The sequence below is a fragment of the Galleria mellonella genome, unplaced genomic scaffold, assembly GCF_026898425.1.
Source record: "Galleria mellonella isolate WM207_F2 unplaced genomic scaffold, CSIRO_AGI_GalMel_v1 utg312, whole genome shotgun sequence".
Lineage (NCBI taxonomy): Eukaryota > Metazoa > Arthropoda > Insecta > Lepidoptera > Pyralidae > Galleria > Galleria mellonella.
The window spans coordinates 10,487,595-10,513,165 of record NW_026442074.1 but is presented as its reverse complement, the minus strand read 5'-3'; the positions used below and the strand labels follow the sequence as shown (position 1 = coordinate 10,513,165).

The 25,571-nt window shown below is 33.0% G+C and overlaps 1 protein-coding gene across 1 annotated transcript in view; it reads left to right on the top strand.

Annotated features, from left to right (window-relative positions):
- Positions 1–7,299: 7,299 nt before the first annotated feature.
- LOC113514967 (fatty acid synthase-like) overlaps positions 7,300–25,571 on the top strand; it is a 49,039-nt gene continuing 30,767 nt past the window's right edge. Inside the window, exons 1-10 of the mRNA XM_031908453.2 lie at positions 7,300–7,381; positions 11,088–11,240; positions 11,976–12,168; positions 16,823–16,943; positions 17,610–17,813; positions 19,031–19,147; positions 19,741–19,904; positions 22,434–22,576; positions 22,964–23,167; positions 23,406–23,595. Of these exons, the coding sequence (XP_031764313.2) occupies positions 11,088–11,240; positions 11,976–12,168; positions 16,823–16,943; positions 17,610–17,813; positions 19,031–19,147; positions 19,741–19,904; positions 22,434–22,576; positions 22,964–23,167; positions 23,406–23,595 (1,489 nt within the window). The 5' untranslated portion in view covers positions 7,300–7,381. The remainder of the gene's footprint in view (positions 7,382–11,087; positions 11,241–11,975; positions 12,169–16,822; positions 16,944–17,609; positions 17,814–19,030; positions 19,148–19,740; positions 19,905–22,433; positions 22,577–22,963; positions 23,168–23,405; positions 23,596–25,571) is intronic.

Here is a 25,571-nt window from a genome sequence, read left to right as displayed (position 1 = left end):
ATAGATAGATACTCTTTATTGTTTCCTCCAAAAGATTACAATAGTAAACTTATTATAAATATAAATAATTACAAGAAATTTGTGATTATAATGAAAAAACAATGGGCGACCTTATCGCTAAGAGCGATCTCTTCCAGGCAACCATTGGATGAAGAGGAGTAATTATAAACAATTTGGTGGGAGGCACGATGAAAAATTTGATACTTATTATTTTATTTATTTATTTATTTATTCATTTGTACAAATATGTGTACATGGCGGACTTAAAGCTAAAAGCATTCTCTTCCAGTCAACCATAGGGAAGTGTCAGAATACTCGAATGCGGTACTAGTAATTATTGATATACATACATACTAAAATTACATATATAAACGAATAAATATATATGAATAACAAATATACTTACACATATATGATATATACTATATTTTACACGAAATTGAGAATAATATAAAGCACGTACTGCTCGGATAAAGTAAAAAAGTGAGTGGTTTTACTAATTATTAAAATAATTGTAAATATAATTATTAAATTTTTTTATATTACGTTTTATAATCCGAATTACTAACAATCCCTTTCCCCAACTTATATTATTCCCCAGTTATATTGTAAGCAATGATAGCGCCTTGACTAATTTTCAGAGCAATTTTTCGCCAGAGCAATCTTTTGATGTTTGACCATTTCTTCACTTAGGTATAGATTGTATTCAAATGGGAATTTTCAAATTAAATAAGATAATTATTCAGTGCTAGTAATTTTAATTGTAGCTATTCTTTGTTGGCTAGGTCAGGTTGGTTAGGTCACAGAATAATTATGTTAAAGCAAATGCTGTGAATACCTTTAAAAGGTGTGTGTATGGTATATCTTATAATAGGCATGTATCTATATATATATATATATTTATAATAAATCTGTTATATCATGTAACGCGTACACAAAATATATTATTAATATTTCTTTTCCACTTAAGGTTTGCAAGAGTTCTCTTTTACTCTCACAGAGTTAAGCTTGTCTGTTGTGCATCTTCATCTATACCTATACTTATAATAAATCTGTAGAGAGATCAATTCTGAACATGAAATATATTTCCAAAATAACTATCAGCGGGTGATTAGTGATCGATACTGATGCAAAAAATGCAATCAGTAAAATTTTTGTCTGTCTATCTGTATTTTTGTTATAGAAACAAAAACTACTCGACGGATTTTAACGAAACTTGGTACAATTATTCTTCATACGCCTGGGCAGGTTATAGTATACTTTTCATCACGCTACGATCAATAGGTGCAGAGCAGTGAAGGGAAATGTGCCTGTTACAGCAAAACCACTGAACCGTGTGGAAGGACATAGGCTACTTATTTTACGTAAAACGACGGAAACGCTAGTCGCGGGCAACAGCTAGTATTTAATATTTGTTATGCAATATGTTGTTGGTGTTCTTATAAATAAATAAATAAATAGAATAGGAGTATAAGGCAATTAAAATCTGTAGAAGTTAAGGAACTAATTTCTTATTTATTTCCTTTTTTTGTACCACGAAGGTGTCAAATAAGCGTACAGACTGTTTAGTGTTAAACTTTTTTTTAACAGGTGGTTACTAAATGGTAACCTCGTTTGTGCGGGGGGAAAGGGATTGTTAGTAATGGAGACTGAGAATCTCATTGCTAGCAATATATCCAACCAGGCCGACCTCCTCGCGGTTCTCCCTGGAAACCGTCACGGTTAATTCCTGATGAATTCATTATGATGGGCTGACTGGCCTGTTTTCATTCTCATCGATCACCCTTCACTGGTGCTCCGCCAGCGTATCCCGTTAGCGCAGGCGGGGTTACTATACCATTTTTACCTATCAAAAATCCTCGCCTGTACCTATCGGTATATGCTGGTGGGGTACCAGAGAGTGATGATAAGTAAGGATGATGTCAGGTTAATTGGCATGGCGGGGGGAATTCATTAGAATTTAACGATGATAGTTGACACAATTAATTAATTAATTTGTTCTTTATCAGAGAAAAAATCAATATAAATATATCAATATAATATATGATAATTATATATATATATATATATATATATATATATATATATATATATATATATATATATATATATATATATATATATATATATATATATATATATATATATATATATATATATAATTATTATTATTATTGTCTCTATTAAGTCTGCGGAGTAAAATGTAGGTACATATTTGTTAATTAAATTCTTCTTAACTAATACTAAACATATTCAAGTTGTTGACGTTTATTTTGGCTTTATTTCCGCATAATTATGATAATTTGGACAGATAACAATCAGAGGTCACTTGGACCCATCACTGAAGCCAATGAAAGTACCTTATTTACAAACAAAGGACATAAACACCGTAAAATGTTACGGACAAACAAAAAATCTAGGGATAACCACAAAGTTCAGCTTTCACGTATTTTTTTTTAATCGCTGTAACAGGGGGAGGGGGATTGTTAGTAATGCGGAGTACCAGTCCCTCTTATTAAGCTTTAAGGTTGTTTAACCCTAAGGTTGTCTTGAAAAGATTGCTCTCAACAATAAGACCGCTTTACTGTATTTATACATTTGTATCGTTGTGTTTGTAAATTGTTTTGCTTATTTCATATATATATATATATATATATATATATATATATATATATATATATATATATATATATATATATATATATATATATATATATATATATATATATATATATATATATATATATATATATATATTTTAATGAGTGATAATGGAATGGTAACCCTACCCGCGCTATCGGTATACACCGGCGGGGCTCCAGTGAAGGATGATAGATGAGGATGAAGCAGGTCAGTTAGCCCATCGTGACGAATTCAATAAGAATTGTTTACGATGCTTTCCAGGGGGAACCACGTGGAGGTCGACCTAATAGGGCATATTGCTAACAATGGGGCTGGCAAACTCCATTGCTAACAACCCCTTTCCCCCCTATTTCCTATATTGTATAATGCAAATAAAGTATACTTATTCAGTTATACATTTATTTATAATATACTAGCCCATTCTACGTCATGTGGTCCCGGCATAGAATGGGCTACCCCGTCTTTTCCCGCGGGTATCGTAAGAGACGACAGAATAAATACAATATACATATATCGTAACTTAAGTAAGGGCACTTAATGATCGAGGGATGGGCTGCAGCGTGCCTATTAAAACATTGGCAAAAGCCTAACTGCAGTTGTCAATCTATTTGCCAAGCGTGGCAACTACTGGCAAATTAATTAAATAACATAAGTAATAATTATTATGATTTTTAATAAACTCTTTCATATTTTGGATAATTTAAGTTATTTATAAACGATATATATATATATATATATATATATATATATATATATATATATATATATATATATATATATATATATATATAATGCGCGCTTCATTTACATCTGTGTTCCGCCAAACTTAAAGTGGGTATGAACTTCCTTGTTGTTCATCTCGTTCTAGCATACATGTTTATATAATTTGTCTCATTTATATTACCAAATACAGCCATATAAATATAGTAGAGCAAATAGATTTATTCAAGGAATAGGCATATTAGAAAATGTCTTGTTAAAACTTTCCCCGTGACTTGACGTAAAGCTAAATTACACGTAAATATTTGATTAACAGGGTGAGAGATAACTTATAAAGAACTTCGTTAAAATATATTTTTTTTTAGGAATTAAATGTTTGTTTTTTTGCTTTTTCTAATTTTACAAGTGAGTGTGTAGGCATATATATATATTATATATATATATATATATATATATATATATATATATATATATATATATATATATATATATATATATATATATATATATATATATATATATATACGTTATATATTTAAAACATATCCGGAATTTATTATTATTGCAAACACAACTTTATATATATATATATATATATATATATATATATATATATATATATATATATATATATATATATATCCATGGTACTTCTCATGTAGGCGATGGTTAACATTTTCCATCAGGTAGGCCATCAGCTTGTTTGCCATTCTAAGTTGTATAAAAAAAATTAGGGGATCTTCTTTTAGGCATTTGCCTAAGATACGACAAGTATTTTAGATTTACAGGGTACAGAGAAGTAACACCTGAGTCCTCAGGAATGGCAACGCATGGGGGTATCATGGACGAAACAGTATACTCTGTTATGTTCATGGTACTGCTCATATCTATGGGCGACGGTTTCCGCTTTCCGTCAGGTGGGCCGTCAGCTTGTTTGCCATTCTAAGTTGTATAAAAAAAATTAGGGGATCTTCTTTTAGGCATTTGCCTAAGACACGACAAGTATTTTAGATTTACAGGGTACAGAGAAGTAACACCTGAGTCCTCAGGAATGGCAATGCATGGGGGTATCATGGACGAAACAGTATACTCTGTTATGTTCATGGTACTGCTCATGTCTATGGGCGACGGTTTCCGCTTTCCATCAGGTGGGCCGTCAGCTTGTTTGCCATTCTAAGTTGTATAAAAAAAAATAACTGCTTTTTGCATTTTTTTTTGGTGGGTGAAAATGGTATGGTAACCCCGCCCGCGCTAATGGGATACGCTGGCGGAGCACCAGTGAAGGGTGATAGATGAGAATGAAAACAGGCCAGTTAGCCCATCATAATGAATTCATCAGGAATTAACCATGACAGTTTCCAGGGAGAACCGCGAGGAGGTCGACCTGGTTGGATATATTGCTAGCAATGAGATTCTCAGTCTCCATTACTAACAATCCTTTTCCCCTGTGCTTTTTGCATTGTGATATATGTATTTTGTGGTAAATTTATTTGATTTAAACTATGGTGTAGATGTGTTAGAATTATACTCAGATTAGAGAGCACAAGAGGAACTATGTTAGCACTATTTTAATTCCAAATTCTGATAATTTATTCTTTCAGCTTAGTGTATTTTTTTTATTTTTTTTCTGATATGGTTTTTTTGTGTATTATGGCCGTTGGGTACAGTGATATTTTTTATATATGCAATTTTAGAAATTTTATTTATCAAGTTTATATCTGGTTGTAATGTAATGTGTTATTATTATTAAAAACATACATCCCATATATTCTTATAAAATTTACACGTTTATTAGTACATTACTGCAGTGGCCAGCAACTGAGACATTGATGGACGAACGTGCAAATGTGGGCCGAGGCGTAGCCGAGGCACACATACGTGAGTCCATCAATGCCTAGTTGTGGCCAAGGCTTGTATAGTACTTTTCTCAAACAATGCGCGGAAATCAAAAACAGTATTTTACTTTTAAAGCTCAATGACAAATAACGAACAATAATAATTTTTCACGCGCCATAATGTTCCTTTGTTTTTATTTAATAAACAGCCTTCTATTTGTAAGCCAGTTCAAAATTTAAATAAAATCTTTTATTAGTTACCTCCTTGGTAGCCATGTATCGAAGTAAAAGGTCATTCCATTTTTAAATTACAGGACAGATATGAGTTTACATAGTAATTTATCTGGCCGCAAAACACGACAGATATGGATTTTCATACAACTTTTGCCGGCCGCTGCCCGCATGTATCTGGCCAGTACGGCAATTTTGATTTATCTCAAAGAAGATTGTCAAAATAATGCTCACATTTCCAAGCATGTTTGAGAAAAAAAAATATTTGTAGTAGGATTATTAATACAGTAAGTATCAGAATATTGTTAAATTGTTTAATAGAGTTACTTGTTGCCTAACTAAAATCCGTTCACTTAACGTTAACTTAAAGTTAGTTAACAAGTAATAACAAAACAATAGTTTATCTTCAACAACTATTAATTGAAAATTGCATCTGTTTGTAACAAATACGTGACTATTGGCGAATCGAGAGACTTAGAAAACCTTACCAGAATAGTTTGACTTTGAAAAGCTTTTGTGTTTAAGCTAAGCTAAAAGGCATCTGGAAGAGATTGTATTGAAGATAAGATCGATCTTTTAACCGACTTCAAAAAAGAAGGAGGTCTCAATTCGGTTGTTTTGGGGGGAAAGGGATTGTTAGCAATGGAGTTAGCAGCCTCATTGTTAACAATTTGCCCTATTAGGTCGACCTCCACGTAGTTCCCCCTGGAAACCATTGTGAACAATTCTTATTGAATTCGTCACGATGGGCTAACTGACCTGCTTCATCCTCACCTATCATCCTTCACTGGTGCCTCGCCGGTGTATACCGTTAGCGCGGGTGGGGTTACCATTCCATTATCACCCATTAAAAAAAATTCGGTTGTGTTTTGTTTTTATGTATATTATCTCAGACTTCTGACATTTGTAAATCGATTTGGGAAATTCTTTTTTTATTTCAATGGATGTATTTTCAGATTAATTATACTTTTTTTTTTATACAACTTAGAATGGCAAACAAGCTGACGGCCCACCTGATGGAAAGTGGTAACCGTCGCCTATAGACATGAGCAGTACCATGGACATAACAGAGTATACTATTTCGCCCATGATACCCGCCATGCGTTGTCATTCCTGAGGACTCAGGTGTTATTCCTCTGTACCCAGTAAATTCACGCCTTATCCCACCATTCAAACCGAAACACAACCATGCAAACACAACTGCTTCACGGTAGAAACACGAATGGGACAGAGGTACCCAAGCAATCGACTTTTGTACAAAGTCTCCCTCTGGAGACTCCCTAGAGACTACAGTACGGGGGTTTTCAAAAAGGCTATATTAGGGTTTCTTCAGGGTCGGCAACGCGCACATGATACCTCTAGTATTGCAGTCGTTCATAGGCTACAGTAGCTGTTTACCATCAGACGAGCTGTATGCTTGCTTGCCACTTTGAAATATATATACTTAATACACAAAAAGAAAAAAAAAACTTATAAAATAAAATTAAAATACGATATAACTAAATTGAAAAATTCTTCCTTTATTTGAAGTCGGTTGACAAAATAAATCATTAATAAGGACTTCAAAAAAATATCATTTAATTCAATAAATTATAATTACATTTCTATTTTTCCAAAAGTTGTCTAGGTGAGAATACTATATAGTGTTAAGTCTGCCTTTTGTACCTAATCGTTTTTTGTAATGTTGAATACATAAAGAATAAATAAATAAAATAAAAAAAAAAGTATAAATATATTTTTTTATTATATTAAGTACTAAATATATTGGGTAAACGTGACCAAGTATATTGGATACAAAAGGAACATCCTGTGAATATATATTTTTTAATTAACCGTTTTATAAACATGTACCATGGGAACGATGGTTCAGAAACGCTGTGGGTACACGCCGGTGTCCACGGCCGTTTCGATCCCGGCTCGCTCGTACAACTACGTCCAATCAAATATTAAAGGTGAGTCCCATTTTTATACAGATTTTGTGGTTTTTAAACGACCTACTATTCGGTACGGTTTCGTAAGTGAAGATAGAATTTTCAAAAATAACATACAGCTTTAATTTATATAGATGGAGCATCGAGTCTCAAAAACGGGTTAATTTTCTGTCAGCTTCAAATTGTCAAATTAGCTGACTCGTTTTTTTATTAGTATTCTATATACTTACACACACAATTTATCTTGACCTGTCTATATTTGTTTAATAAATAAAATGAGTTTTTACTTATTAAAAAGATGCAAAAATTATAAGACAATATAAACATAGAAGTTATAAAGGAAACGTAACTAATTGTCACGCAAAATTGTAATAAAAGTTGAGTCGCTTTTCTCTTAGCATTTGTATGACTCTATACAAATGCTACCTCTCTTTATATATTACATATATAGATATACAATCTAAGCATATAGCTTATATTCCTCTTATTATATATATCTTCTTATTGGATGATGGGGTCGATTCTATAGCACTTATTCTTTAAATCTATCTTTTAAAATAATATTGTAATTTGATAGAATTGCGAAATTACTGTTTTATAAAACATTATAAACTAAATTTATAATAAGTTTATTTTTTTTATTTAAGAGTTTTCTCTTGTCGGGGGCAACTATTTCATGTATTCTCTTTTAGCCAAGCAATATCTTTGACCTCTCTACACGACATGATACCTAGTGGTTATTTCGATTTAGATCTATTATAAATTAAGTTTTTTTTTTTATACAACTTAGAATGGCAAACAAGCTGACGGCCCACCTAATATATCATTGTACCTCGCCCTAGACATGAGCATACCATGGACATAACAGAGTATACTGTTTCGTCCATGATACCCCCCATGCGTTGCCATTCCTGAGGACTCTTATTCCTCTGTATAAATTATGAAACACAGCCATGCAAACACAACTGCTTCACGGTTAAAACACGAGTGGGACAGAGATACCCAAGCAATCGACTTTTGTACAAAGTCTCCTCTGCTTTATATTGTTTCTCACAATAAAAAGTTCGCTATGATATCAAACATTATGATTGTGTGGGTTATAATTCATTCAGCTAAAGATCGCGTATTATTTGATATTTCACATTCGTATATAATTATAAAAAATTAACTTGTAACCACTTTCCATCAGGTAGGCCGTCAGCTTGTTTGCCATTCTAAGTTGTATATATATATATATATATATATATATATATATATATATATATATATATATATAAAAAATATATATATATATATATATATAAAAATTGTTTACGACATGATGTATCGTCATAGATTATTATCTATATTTTAAACTGGAATAGAAGAAAAGACTATCGAGTACTCGTCACTCAAGTATGAGAATTTAAGTGTTCATATTATTTTTAAACGAATACAATAGTACATATAAAATGACAATTGCTAGTCAAGAACTACATTATTATAACAATTGTGTATAAAACGAGACAACTGTCATAGGTATTTTCAAGGAGTATACAATTGTCGCGTATTATCAATCGTGAGATGAACAGTATCATGGACATAACACAGTATACTGTTTCGCCCATGATACCTTCCATGCGTTGCTATTCCTAAGGACACAGGTGTTAATTCCTCTGTACCCTGTAAATTCACGCCATATCCCACCCTTCAAACCGAAACACAACCGTGCAAACACAACTGTTTCACGGTTGAAACACGAATGGGACGGATTCTTTTTTGGATATATCTACATGATTTTGGATATATCTTTTATACATCGTGAAAATTTATTGTAAATTTTTAAACTTATACGGAATATACTATTATTGTATAGGGTTATATTATGCTATTTTTATAGTACTGCAATGTTTTTTTTATGCAACTTAGAATGGCAAACAAGCTGACAGCTCACCTGATGGAAAATGGTAACCGTCGCCTATAGACATGAGCAGTACCATGGACATAACAGAGTATACTGTTTCGTCCTTGATACCCCCTATGCGTTGCCATTCCTGACGATTCAGCTGTTATTCCTCTGTACCCTGTAAATGCATGCCATATCCCACCCTTCAAACCGAAACATAGCCATGCAAACACACTGCTTCATGGTTGAAACACGAATGGGACAGAGGTATCCAAGCAATCGACTTTTGTACAAAGTCTCCCTCTGGTTTTGCTTTGTATGGTTCCGTAATTTTAAAGTTTAGTTTTCAATTTTAAAATGAATGTTTTGTCTTCTGATGATAATAAAATAATAAGGTTGACTAAAAGTTTGCCAAAATTAAACTGTCATAAAAATTAAATATTTAAAATAAAGTAAAAAAAAAAATATTATGAAAAAAAAAAAAGAAATTAAATTAAATTTCACCATTTCTTATAATGTCATTTGGAGAATTCCTGCGATCCATTACAATACCGCCTGCGACCCGAATTTAGGTCACGACCTGAGGTTAAGAACCGCTGATCTAAGACATCCGTTGCCTTCTATCTGGATTTGATAAAATAATTGTTAGATTAGGTTAATTTAGGCCAAATAACAGTAAACCTAAACCTTAACTATTGATGTTTTTTATTCCGTGTGGTCCCGGCATAGAATAGTCCACCCCTTCCTTTACCGTGGGTGTCGTAAGAGGCGACTAAGGGAGGCCGAGGGATGGGCAGCAGCGTCCCTTTTAAAACATCTCTAAAGCTTAACTGTGGTTGCCAATCCACCGGCGGAGCGTGGCAACTACTGGACCCCTCCCCCCTAGAGGGAGGCTTATGTTCAGCAGTGGACAGTTAAAGGCTGATATGTGCTGAGCTGATAATGATTGATGTTTTATTGTAAGGAGCAATAACACCTTAGTCCTCAGGAATGGCAATGCATGAAGGGTATCATGAGAGTCGCAGTGTGTTCAAGTATAGATTTTTTTTTATATGAAGAAGGTAGCAAGCAAGCATACAGCCCGACTGATGGTAAACGGTTACTGTACTGTACTGTATACGGTTTAGTGAATACACGATACTGTTCATGTTTACAGGCGACGGTGACCACTTTCCACCAGATGAAAATTAAAGTTTTTTGATAGATTGATAGTTTTTTCGTAGTTGGCAACGCGCAAGTGACAGCCATAGTGTTGCAGGCGTCCATGGACTACAGTTGTTATTTACCATCAGATGGGCTGTATGCTTGTTTTTTTTTATACTACTTAGAATGGCAAACAAGCTGACGGCCTACCTAATAGAAAATAGTAACCGTCGCCTATAGACATGAGCAGTACCATGAACATAACAGAGTATACTGTTTCGCCCATGATACCCCCCATGTGTTGCCATTCCTGAGGACTCAGCTGGTATTCCTCTGTGCCCTGTAAATTGTTTGCTACCTTTGTGGTATAAAAAATATTGGCTTTTGCCATTTTTAGAAAAATAAAAAAGTATGTTGACATTTGAATGGTTACAACGAGGTTTTCCCTAGAGACAACAGTATGGGGTTCTAAGGTTTCTTCAGGGTCGCCAAAGCGCACGTGACACCCCTAATGTTACAAGCGTCTATAAGCTACAGTGACTGTTTACCATCAGTTGGGCTGTTAGCTTGTTCACCACCTTTGTGGTGTAAAAAAAGAAGTAATAAATTATTAAATGGATCTAAACTTTAAAAAGTGTCTTGAAATTGGTAGAATTTCAACTGATGTTTTATTATTGTTAATACATTTATTGTATGTAGATGGCGCCTACATATGTTGCTGAGGATAGACTAACGTCAGGGCACCGGCTGTCCCACCCGCCTCCTGGTGAGGAAGTCTGCATCACCGGTATATCTGGGTACTTCCCGGACTCCGATTCAATGATGCACCTGCAGGAGAATCTCTTCAATAAGGTAATATAAACTATTTTCTTTTATACTACTAGGATGGCAAACAAGTATACGGCCAGTCTAATGGTATACGGACTTACCGTAGCCAAAATAATAATCCTTTGGGGAAAAAACCCGAATTCTATTTTGTTATAGCCGTTTGCCCCCGAGATAGAATGGGCTACCCGTATCTTTCCATCGGGTACTGTAAGAGGCGACTAAGGGCATTTAATAGTCGAAAGGTGGGCTGCAGTGTCTCTCTTAAAACAACACCAAAGCCTAACTGCAGTTGCCAACTCGCCTGCCAATCGTGGCAACTACTTGCAAATTAATTAAATAATATTAATAATAATTATTATTAATTTTTAATAAAATATTTCACATTCAGATCAAATTATTTTATTTATGAACAATATATACGTATAATATTACGCACTTTATTTACTCCCGTGTTCCGCCAAAAAAGTGGGTATGGACTTCCTTGTTGTCTATCTATCTTGTTCTATCATACACATTATTATTCGTAGACTTTTCTTTAAAAATAAATTTATTAGACACTTTATTATTATAAACAAATGATATGCATTTTACAAATTTAATCAATAATTTATAATTTATATTTGTAAATCACCGTGTGTTAGTAATCTCTTATGGAATCCCGCGATACAGGTTCGCCTAGTGCGGGCTCCAATGTACTCGCTGTTGTAAATTTCTTGTATTTAATAAATATATAAATGAAATAAATAAATAATTCGCTAGGTGGATTTAATCTCGGATGATAATCGACGCTGGAATATGACTCACCCCGAAATCCCGCAACGTACTGGGAAGATCAACAATGTGAACAAGTTCGACGCCTCCTTCTTCGGGGTCCACTACAAGCAAGCCCACACCATGGATCCCATGTGCAGGATTCTTTTGGAGAAGGCATATGAGGCTGTTATTGATGCTGGTGAGTTTGCATATTCTATATGTTGGTGTATATTTATATCTTCAGGTATATATATATATATATATATATATATATATATATATATATATATATATATATATATATATATATATATATATATATATATATATATATATATATATATAGTGTATTCTAAAGTATATATATATATACACTTTAGTTTATATAGATAGAACATTCAATCTCAAAAATGGGTAAAATTTTTGTCAGCTTATTGTCAAATTGTTCTATATACTTACCCATACAATGTATCTTGACGTATTATTTGATAAATAAAATTACTATTTACGCATTAGAAAGATGCAGAAATTATAAGACATAATAAATATAAAAGTTAAAGGAAATCACTCATAATTATTTGTCACCTACAATTGTATGAAAGAGTTGACCTGCTTTTCTCTCTCTCTCTCTCTCTCTCTCTATCTCTCTATATATATATATATATATATATATATATATATATACATTGTACTTAGATTATATATCTAAGTACAATATTAGTAATAATCACGTGACATTGAAAAGATAATATAATTGTAAATATTTCTTGAATATCACTGTTAGAATTGCTAATCTAATACATGTAAAACTTTCTAAAGAAAATAATAGAAAAAAAAAATATGTAACTCTTGATTTAAATAATGGAATAAAGACAGTGATAACAATGATAAATTGAATAATTTCACGTCGTACATTACATTACGATACTTTTTTCAAAAGTAAAAAAGTATAATGAAATAATACAATCCAATATCACCAATAAGTACCTAAATACGAAAGCATTAGCCATCGCTAAAATGTAGAAGAGAATTCATTTAAAAAAAAATAGCGTCGTTTTGTTTTTACCCATCCGTTTAATAAATGCTATCGACATAATTTCGATCAAATTTCCTCCTATTACACAGTCACCAAATATTTATAAAAGATATAGCTGTTCTTTTGGACGCTCGTGGGTTTGGTTAAATAATATTACATATTACCGTAATTACATAAATTAACAATTAAAATTATGTTCTAAAACAAAAAAAAAAACATTTCAATTGTAGCAAATGCAGTTATTTTGATTTAAAAACTAAAAACTACTGAACTGTTTTTGATAGATAACATTTCTATGTAATTAATTAATTTGTAAGTATATCCTTTTAGATAAAAAAGAATTTTCCAAATCGGTTTATAACTGATGGAGTTATGAGGTAACAAACTTAAACAACAATGCAACTGAATTGAGAACGTTCTTCTTTTTGAAATCGGTTGAAAATATTATGTATTTCATCTTGTTTACTCAATAATAACATAACAGTCTTTGTGTCCCTTATTCATTTGAATTCAGAATGTCTCCTAATAAATTAAATAAGTTTAACTTTTTTGTTTCGCAGATATTGTAAGTGTAGCTTTTTTAAGTATAGATTTTATTTCACCAGTAAGCAATTTTTTTATCCGTAAAAATAAAGGCAGCATAAATTGCTGCAAAATTAAAAAAGAAATTAAACCACAAAGATTGCAAAAATAATAGTGAAAATCGGTTTAGAATTGGCAACACAGATATGTTGCTAATCACACGTTAGAACCTTAATAGTCGTGTACAGTGCAGTTTCAAAGGAGTTTACGTCTGTGCATGCTCAGGCTGTATAATGGCTCATACCCCAGTCTTTTTCACTCAGTCAGAATCACATTGATGTGATTGTTTGATACATATTACTCCTCTCTATCCAAAGGTTGCCTGGAATAGATCGCTTTTAGCGATAAGGTCGCCCATTGTTTTCTCATTGTGATTATTTCTTGTAATTGTTTATATTTATAATAAGTTTAATATTGTAATCTTTTGGAGGAAACAATAAAAAGTATCTATCTATATCTTATTATTTTACATTGTATAGTTTTTAATTGAATGGTAATCTATCGATATGCGCTGACGGAGCACAAGTGAGAGATAATAGGAGATGATAAAAGCAGGTCCGTTAGCCCATCGTAACAAATTTCACAAATAATTATCACAGTTATTTCCAGAACTGTGTGAAGATCGATCGAGGGTATATTGTTAACTCATTGCTAGCAATATACCCTATCAGGTCGACTGTCAGGCTGTTAGTTGACAATTACTGACAATTCATTTCTTCCCTACATAGCACAGTAGCATTACAGTTCGGTGTAATTAATACTCAGCGTAGAACAGAATTTAGAGCAACGCCACTCACTTTCTTTGTACGTAATGAGGCAATTTGTCCGATCAAAAAATCTGGGGCTTTTGGTCAAATTAAATTTGTTACACTCATTTGGCACCTTCTATTACCGCGACATTACTTTTAAGGTTATAAAAGGAGCGGATTGCTCCTTTAAAGGTTTGGGGATTCTAAAAATATATTATTGAATTTCCAGATATATATATATAATAACTAATATATATATATATATATATATTAGTTATTACAATAAATTACAATAGTATTGTCACGTCACCTGGCGTTGAGCTTCATACAGCTAAACTTGAAATTGAATAGAGCATTTAAACTGGAACAATATCTATAGAGACATTACTTACATGCTTCGAGAATAGTGACAATGTTTCTGCTTCGTAGAATATTCAGAACGTTAATATTATTCGATGTACACTATTCTACTAATTACTAATGATGGTATGTGTAGTAAAACATATTTATTTATGTAAAGTTTTATTAAAATAGTTTTATTAATATAATCCCATTATTTTTTTTATACAACTTAGAATGGCAATCAAGCTGACGGCTCACCTGATGGAAAGTGGTAACCGTCGCCTATAGACATGAGCAGTACCATGGACATAACAGAGTTATATTGTTTCACCCATGATACCCCCCATGCGTTGCCATTCCTGAGGACTCAGGTGTTATTCCTCTGTACCCAGTAAATTCACGCCATATCCCACTCTTCAAACTGAAACACAGCCATGCAAACCCAACTGCTTCACGGTTGAAACACGAATGGGACAGAGGTACCCAAGCAATCGACTTTTGTACCAAGTCTCCTTCTGGTCCTCCTCTAATCCCATTATTCATAAAAACATTAAACCACTCATAAAACTATTTTAATTATTAGGTTGTTTTGTCTTTTATTTGTTTTATTTATTCATTCATTATTAAATGTATGTTTACAAGGCGGACTTAATGCTAAAAATATTCTCTCTTAGTCAACCTTAAGGAACTGTCAGAATACATGAATGCGGTATTAGTAATAATTGATATACATACATATTAAATTTGACATATATAAACAAATAAATATATATAAATAACAAATATCTGTATACATATATAGGATATATGAATGAATGATTGAGTATACTTTATTTGCATTATACAATATAGGAAATAAACAAGACAATTAATAAATATAATGATACAATTGTATAAGTACAGTAAGGAGGTCTTATTGCTGAGAGCAATAAATATTATACACAAAGATAAGATTAATAGATGGTACTTACTGCACGGATAAATCATAAAAGTGAATATAAACGTTTTACAGTTTTACGTTTTTTAAAGATGGTTTAGTCGGGAGTCTCTTGATGGAATTAGGGAGTTCCAGAGCCGTGAAGAGTTTAAAATAAACTCTAAGTTTAGTTAAAGATGGACTGTTTCTTTTATGTTTAAATCTCAGTCTGAATAAAAGTGACAAATAACATTAATAATATAAAATTCGTCACTACACAAAGGTCGATGAAAGGTCGACGGTGCGACCGCCCACCAAGGAGTCGACCTTTCATTTTAAGGTAAACTTTATTCATGCACATACTATTTATTGTTGGCAAAAAAATCTTTTGTGGCTCTTTAGAGACTTTGAAATTTTGTAAATTATAATTTTTGACTCTTCCGACTCAAAAGGTTGCCGACACCTAGTCTAGTTGGTTAGTTTTCCTAAAACAAAATATATGATATAAATTCAAAATCAAAACGCTACGAAGTTCGGAATAAAAGTCAAAAGATTACAACATCAATAAACTCTGAATACGAAATGAACAAAATTTAAATACGGGTAGCGTCCAAAACGGTCGCAATGACAATATTGAGTTATAATTACTCCGACAGAGGAAAGTTTTAATGGATTTCCAGATAAGGGACTCTTCGCACGCAGTCTATGCGAGTATAGATTCGTTTTAAACAGATTTGATCATGTTAGAAATTATTTGATTAAGCCGATTAACAATCGTACCTTAAAAATATTTAAGGATTACACATTTACAAAGCTACCCTATATCATTGTTTACACAAAGTTTATAAAATTGTGTAAAATTTATTTTTAATTTATTATATATTATTTAAGAAATTGTAATCAATTTTGGCGTTATCTTTGATGAATTATTGTACACAACAGTGTTTCTGGGTTTTGAAAGTCAGCGAATTCAATTAATTGGGTGTTCATCGGATTTCGATGCAAACTCTAATATAAGATTCTATATCTCATACATAGTTATTTATTTTACAGCTAGATTTTAAACAAACTATGTTTCAATTAAACAATAGGACGGTCAATCGGTTTTTGGAGCTTTTGATGAAACGAACCGAAAAGTTTTCGATACGTCATTCGGTCTTTCATCATTAAGGCCTAAAGTAGGGACCCTGTTTCATTACATAACATTTTTATTTACAATTGTTACCAGGTGTAAATCCGAAAGAACTGAAAAATACCAAAACTGGTGTGTTTGTTGGTGCTTGCTTCTCTGAATCGGAAAAGACATGGTTCTACGAGAAGATGCAGGTGAATGGCTTCGGTATAACTGGGTAAGTTTCTCCTATCTATCTATCAATTGATCACGAATTGTTTGTGTTCAGTGATATAAAATCTAATATTATTTCCATTATTGTTAAATTATATAAATATTATTCCATTTAATTGTTTTTAATATATGAATTATTGGAAAGTACTCTTCCTATACCATGCTATAACAGAGTCTTGGATACCCCCCATGTTATTATATCATTATATGTTAGATTGTAAACTGATGCTTTCCTACAGTGTATTGAGAGATGAAAGATGAAATAAATAAATAATTCATAAAGAACGGAATTAGACACGACACACTGTTTCGTTTAATAATTTTTCATTTACAAACATAGTTTACTCCATACTAAAAGATTCAAAAGTAATTTGATTTATAAATTTTTTTTTAATTATTTAATAATACATACACACAGAAACATGACTATGGAAAAAATGTACGAAAGGAATGAGCAGGTTGTTTTTTATCGAAAATTTTAATTTTTTTGTTTCAGTTCTTAATAATATTATTTTTTTTTCTAGGAAAAAGAAATCTTTTTTAACTCTCTACCATTCTACTAACTACTACTATAATTACTACCCATTCCTTAATAACAACATTATTGTCAGGAATGGGTTATTTTAATTAATACTGCATAAATATGATAAGGGATATATATTGCCTGCAGGTGTTCCCGTGCTATGTTAGCCAACCGTATCTCCTATTGGCTTGGAGTGACCGGTCCTTCCTACACTGTAGACTCAGCTTGCTCCAGCTCCTTATATGCCCTGGAACACGCCTTCAGAGCCATCCGTGACGGTCACTGCGAAGCTGCTTTGGTTGGCGGCTCCAACCTATGTCTCCACCCCTTCGTATCGCTACAGTTTTCTAGGTATGTAAATGTTTGTTGAACATTATATAAAATACGGTAATTGTTATATATATATAAAAAAAATAACAAAATATAGAAAAAGCTTTGTAGATGAAGCAAACTATAAACTTTTACAGATAAATATTAATTCATAAATTAAGGATCTAGTTTGTATACGAGGTTTGTCCGGAAATTTTATCCCCTTCAAAGTACTCCCCCTGTGACATAATGCACTTGTGCCAACGCCGTTTCCACTGTGAGAAGGCTCCTCTGGTTGTAGGTTTCTCAGCTGCCCCGTCGTAGCTTTTTTTATCTCATTTATGTCCCCCAAATGCCGCCCCCGAAGTACCAATTTGGTTTTTGGGAACAAGAAGAAGTCACACGGGGCCAAATCCGGCGAATAGGGGGGGTTTCGGTCATTGGAATTTTATAAAAAAACAACAAGAGAGGTGTGGGCAGGGGCATTGTCGTGGTGAAGAATCCAACGCCCCTCTCGCGCCAACGAACTCGTATAAAACGTAGAATTTTCCATCAACTGTCTGGCCTGGAGGGACGAATTCGTCGGAATGTGAAGTGGAAGGACGTCCTGAACGTGGGTCATAACGCTTTCTCGGCCCTCTCTGAATCTTTTTAGCCACTTGTGGACGGTACAGCATCATCCCCATATTCAGATCGGCAAAAATTTCACGGCCATTCTTGCCGAGTTTCGAGAGAAACTATATATAACGGAAGCGGGCTCCATGCCGACGGGGTTTCGTTAAGAGGTAACTTCACAGATGGCGTGACAAGCCAGTTCGCACCGCACGGCGGTCAGACCAGAACTGAAGCATTGTTAGGGACATAAGGAAGGGGTCCTGCGCTTACCTGGCCTCCCCACTCCTCTTTCTCGCAAGAACACTTTTATACGAACTTTCCGGAAGAATATAAGGAAAAAAAAACTAAACTACTATTAGTTTGCATATAGGTATAAAGAAAAAAAAAAAAAAAAAAGATAGCTCAAAACATAGATTAAGTCATCAAAATTACTTATTTTGAATCATACAAAACATAAATTAACTAATCAAGTAGATTGACAAAACAGAGAAGTTGTTAGTACCGTTTGTTTTTATTATACTACAAGCATATTTTATAAAAGAAGTGCTCCAAGATATAAAAAAAAGTAAAAACTTATTAATTTTGCGAAAGGAATATCACTAATATTTTGCTAAGCGTTGCATAAAATACACCATTTGTTGCAGATTGGGCGTGTTGTCCCCTGACGGTCGATGCAAGAGTTTCGACAAAAACGCCAATGGTTATGCCCGTTCTGAATCGATTGCTGTTTGCTTCTTGCAGAAAGCCAAGGATTCTAGAAGGTATAGTTTTATATTTTAATAAACTTTAATATATTCACTTCGTAAAATTGTCGAAAATCTGTAATCGAAGTCTTCACCGAAGAAGTGTTCCACCAGAGAAAAATTTTAATTTTTTCCAAAAAAAAAAACATGAGTTAAAAGACGTTTAAAAATTTGTAGAACGTTCAAAAACTTCTCTATTAGTACAACACCAGCTGTTATGTCAGTAAGAGAGAAATTTTGTTATTTTTCATTGACTGTTCTCATTTAAAAATATCAGTTTCATTTTAAGAACAAGGCGTAATCTTTGGTTTAACTGGTAGAACTTAGGGTAGAACACTTCTTTAAAAGAATATTAATGTCAGGTGTCATTTGATCTTTCACCAAAGAAATATGTTGTGGGTATATTAATATAAAATTGTATATATATTAGGTGATGGTAGTTTAATAAATGACTTGTCATACAATCGTCAAAGATAGCAAAGATGGGAACTTAAATTTACTTTGTCAAATTTAAAATTTTTATATTCACGAAATTCTGTAACGGATCATACAGATTCCTAATTTTACGTATAGCTATAACTTTGATTTCATCCTCTATATATCTTCTGCAGAGTGTACGCTCAAGTGCTACACGCTAAAACGAACTGCGATGGATACAAAGAACAAGGCATCACATACCCAGCCGGTAACATCCAGAAGTTACTTCTGAGAGAGTTCTATGAAGAATGTTCCATTTCTCCGTCAAGTTTGGAGTTCGTCGAAGCCCATGGTACAGGTATGTATTTTAAATTCATCACGCTTTAGGCTTGGTCTTTCCTCAGGATACTTGAAGGGTAAGTTAATATATATATATCAACCAGAGGAAGACTTTACAAAAGTCGTTTGCTTGGGCACCTCTGTTCCATTCGTGTTTCTACCATGAAGCAGTTTGTTTGTATGTTTTTCGGTAGAAGGGTGGGCAGTAAATTTACAGGGTATAATATATACAATTATTTTACACTCAATGACGAGACGAGTTGGTATGGTAGGACAAAAACAAGAAAAAAAAAACAAGAAAAGGTCACAAGAAAAGGTCACAAGAAAATTATTCTCATCTAGAACCTAATTTCCTAATGTTATCTTTCCAACGCAAGTTAATAAAGAATGACGAATAAAATAAACAATAATTTTAATAAGCAGTTTCTTTTTGATCTCAAAAACATTCTTGTTTTGTTAAACTGAATAAAGAAACAATCTCAATTAATAATACATCAGAAAGATATTATCTTTAGAAGTTACTTAATCTACGAAATATCGTATATTAAAAAATATATTGTATTATAAACTAAGCGTATCTTATGGCTTTGGCTGAATTAATTAATATAAAAGATCATATTAAAATATGCCAATAAATCTAATGTCTAAATCCGATGACTTTATCATTAGATTCTTGTCAGTTTAGAGTTTATTATCATAAACTCTTTACAAAGCATAATGCTTTGTAAAGAGTTTATGATAATAAAACAAATGAGTCCAAAATCTTTTTTGTTCTTTTTTATCATTTTAGGTAGTAATTTTGTCTGAAAAGAACTGCTAAAAAACTTGAAAAATTTAACGAGTTGACGGTCTTTATTTTAGCCGTTAACGGTCCACTACTGGAAACAGGCCGTCCACATAAGGGTAGTTTTGCCAGTAGTTGCCACGTTTGGCAGGCGGTTTAGCAACCGCAGTTAGGCTTTTAGAGATGTTTTAAAAGGGGCTTGTACTAAGTCTCCCTCTGGTGAAAATTCTTATATGATTTAACTCTACTAAAATCGGGCACTTCATACAAAAACGCCGCGCTCTGTTTTTCACAACTACAGAAAAAATTTACATCTGTACATGTGACAATATGTGTGTCTATTACGATTAGCGCTGGGGGAAAAATTGTAATGCTGACGTGTATTTGAGAGGGGTTGGTTCAGTACCTACTATTAATATTGTGCTAAAACCTCAATTTTGAATGTAAATTAAAATAAAGCTTACTAATTTCATAGTGTCTAAAGTTCGCTTAAATATTTGTGCATTTTCAATAAAAACTCCAACTTTATTGTGTCAGAACAACGCTCAACATTTCGCAAACCACTGGCAATTAGTTCAGTTTGCTCTGTGGCTCGTTCCCTTCCGCGTTTATGCTCTGCTCTATGCAAAATTAAATGAGCGCCAAGATAACAATTGCACGAGTATTTTTCACTTTGTTGTACACTACCATTACCTTTGCAGGTAGAATCACTATCATTTGGGTGGCGTGAAATAGTTTCTGCTAGTTGCTTGCTGCAGGTTTATTAAATTTTTGTTTTCATTTCTGAAACATTGTATAATTTATATTGCTTAGTTTCTCATAACATAGGGTATCATTATTAGAAGATAAAGCGATTGGAGTAATTAAGTGGCATTTATTATTATTCTTATTATATAAATGTAAAAAATAGGATCAGTAGCTGTTGTCCAACTCGATGTGTACGAAGCATTGTGTTTTGACCATAAAACCTAAACTAAAAAATTCTTCGATAATATCTCTTGCGTTTGGTCGAGGTCCCTTTAGATAGAGTCAATGACAATTTAGTCGGACAATATTTGATTGCGATTCAGTGATCTCCAGAACGAATCTCAGCTTTTTAATTTCACATTCACATTGCTTAATAAATTCTTTCACTTAAAATTAACTACGACTTGCATCAGATTTTGAAGGTTTGGAGGTTATAATCGTCGTTCCGTATACTACGATAGAGATCTTCGTGAGCAGCAAAAGCAGTCTAGAAAGTCTATACCTTCTCAGGAGTAGTAGTAGTATCGATATAAAAGGACTGGTTCGCTCAAAGAAGTGTTGAATGTAAAAAGTCCAACTGTGCGAATCCTAATTTTGCTACTAAATCATTGAAAGCACTTTATGAACATTCTAAAAGCATTCTTTCGTTACGATTACATTCGGGATTAATTCTGTACGTTTAAAAGAAAATTCATCTTTTAGCCCAAACATACTGGGTTTTATAATTTAAAATTTTTCTTCTTTTTCTAGTTCATTTAGATTAATTTTACAAATTCGCTGCTACAGGCAAGCTAATCAGCATTCTTTTATCTTTGTCGCATATGTACTCTCTGTATAGATGTGGCATATTTTTATTTATTTTATATACAACTTTAATATTAGGTCTGGATGTGTATCGGAATTTATCGTTAGTAACTTATTAAATATTTAGTAAAAATTTAATTTTATTCGTCTTAAAATATGTTTTATATAAATCCAGCTAATGTATCAAACCCTTAATAAATCTTCTTTCTCCAGGAACTCGTGTCGGTGATCCAGAAGAGTTGGTAGCAATCGACGAGATCTTCTGTACCGGCCGTTCGGAACCACTCATGATCGGCTCCGTCAAGTCCAATTTAGGTCACACTGAACCCGCCTCTGGACTTTGCTCGATTGCAAAGGTATTTTTTTTTCAATTAAGTCCATTAGGATTATTATGAATAGGAAATTAAAAATTTTCAATATCAAAATTGATACAAACATTCAATCTGTTTTTTATCTCTTTAGGAGAAGAATATTTGAAAATGTCGATCTTATTTCTTTGTTTATTATTTTCAGTAGTTTTGTCCGTCAGTTAGGAGTTCCCAAATCTAAACTGAATAGATACATAGTATAATTAGTTGTTGTTTGCGGAGAATGCAACATTCATTAGACTTGAATTTGCTGAGTATATTATAATGAGGCAAATGGCAAATGTAAAGCAGTCTCTACATAATGAAATTAATTTATTTTCATGGAAAACTATTACTTTAATGCTTGAAAAATAATTTTATACATTTTGTTTCTAGATGTGCATTGCATATAACACAGGATTAATCCCACCAAATCTAAATTATAAATCACCTCGGGAGGGTGTCGCCGCATTGGCTGAAGGTCGTCTTCAGGTTATCACAGAGAAACAACCATGGAACAAGGGCATGTCGGGTATTAGCAGTTTTGGTTTTGGTGGAGCAAACGCTCATATACTCTTACAGAATATGGCTCGTGAAAAGGTAAGTTAATTGCATTTATCTATCGATCCAGTCATCCAACCACTCGTATAATCTTTTGTATTTATAATATCAATTCTATTAATCTAGACCCAGGTCTGGATGTTCTGGATTTTACTCCCAGATGTTCACTGATCACACAGGGTATCCTAGTAAAGAACCAGGTGTTTGGTGTGATTATGTAGCGTGTATTATAAATTTATTTTTTCTCAAAATTAATTTCCTATTTATTACCAATTAGATCAACAACAGTCTCCCAGCCGATGACTTGCCCCGCTTAGTCTGTGCTTCTGGTCGGACTGAGTCGGCTGTAGCCAAGATATTAGACGAGCTCGAGTCGAAGCCGGTGGATGTGGAGCAAGTTAGACTCTTACATGCTATCCACGACGAAGATATCGTTGGTCATGTTGTGAGAGGATTCACCTTATTAGGTAAGCATATTTGACATGTTATTGATGGTGCTGATATTTTTGGATGCAAATTAAATGGTAACCCTGAATATAATAGAATACTCTTCGTACTTTGCTATTTTTAAGAGCTAAAATGAGCTTTCATATTCTGTAATTTCATTACAATATCTCACCGTTAAAACCAAAACAGATGCAATTTTTTTTTTAATTGATGATAATGGAATGATAACCCCGTCTGCACTAACGGTATACGCTGGCGAGGCACCAAAAAGGGATGATAGATGAGAATGTAAAGGCAGGTCAGTTAGCTCATCGTGATGAATACATCTGAAATTCAGCACGATGGTTTCTAGGGGGAATCACGTGGAGGTTAACCTGACAGGGTATATTGTTAACAATGTGACTGGCAGTCCGCATTGCCAACAATCCCTTCCACCCCTCAAATACGACATTGAACCTTAAAAAAAAATATTGCTTCTTAAAAGGCCAGCAACAAACTTACAATTTCTTGGATGTTGCGAGCTGCATGATCGGTTGTCATAAAAACGATGAACTCTTCAAGTTAATGGTGAAGAAGTATTTTTTGGATGAAGTGCACTTCATCCTAGATCTTACCATCATTTAACATCAGGTGAAGTAAGATTAAGGGTAAACCCATCTACGAGTAGTAATAAAAAAAGCGAGCACAACTGCTTAGCCGCAGAAACAGGTAGATCTAATAGCTCCATTACTAGAAATATACCCTATCAGGTTGACCTCCACGTGGTTTCCTCTGGAAACTATCTTGGTTAACTCTTGTGAAATTCATCAGGATGGGCTAACTGACCAGTTTCATTTTCGCCTATCATCTCTCACTGGTGCTCCTCCAGCGTAAACCGATAGCGCAGGCGGGGTTACCATTCCATTATCACCCATTAACAAAATAGGTAGACACGTAGATGCAGAGGTACTTATGCCGCCGACTTTTTTACATATTTTTTCCCTGATTACTACAGATATTTTCGTGATGCTAATATGTTTTCCCCACAAACGATAAATTGATAGGTACTCTTTATTTTTCCTTCTATAGAATTAACAAATTACCTTTTTTTTTAATTCTTTTAATAGAATCACAAGAATAAATACATACTGTTTTATTGTATTAATAGAATTAGAATAAATTAAACACACAATTAAAATGTGTTTTCACCAAAAACGTGACTCAACACGTGTTTATTATGTGCATAATACGAAACCAAAATTACATATGCTAATTATTTTAATTTCCGATAAACTTTATCATTAAGAAATCTAATTAATTCGAAACGCGGCGGTAGGTAGCCCTTCGTCATAATTGAAATGCAAATAGAGTTAAAAAATGTATGGACAAGTACAATGGTACGTATTGTAGTGAATGGTAGTCGATATATGTAACTTTGCTTATTTATTTTTACTCAGCTCTTTACAAGAAAGAATATATTTTTTTATGCAACTCAGAATGACAAACAAACTGACGGCCCACCTGATAGAAAGTAGTAACTGTCGCCTATAGACATGAGAAATACCATGGACACAACAGGGTATACTGTTTCGCCCATGATACCCCCCATGCGTTGCGTTTATTTTTATCATTTTAATAATATAAATATTAAAATCAAAATCGTAGTTGTAATGTTTAATTTGTGAAATAAACGTTTTTTTCTAAAAGAATATACTACGAAAAATTATAAAAGATGTTAAGCCTCTTATAATGATTTTTTTATACCACTGAAGTGGCAAACAAGTATACGGCCCACCTGATGGTTGACCGTATTACAGTTACACACATATTTGTCAAGTTGGTGTAAAGGTATAAATATATAATTTTTTTTATTTAATTTAATTCTTTTTATTTTTTTACACATATTTTAAAGTTATTTTCGGAACACAATGCGTTTATAAGTAAATTACGAGTACATACATACATATCAACATACCTGAATTTTAATATTAAAGTAAATTGAATTTCCATAATTGTG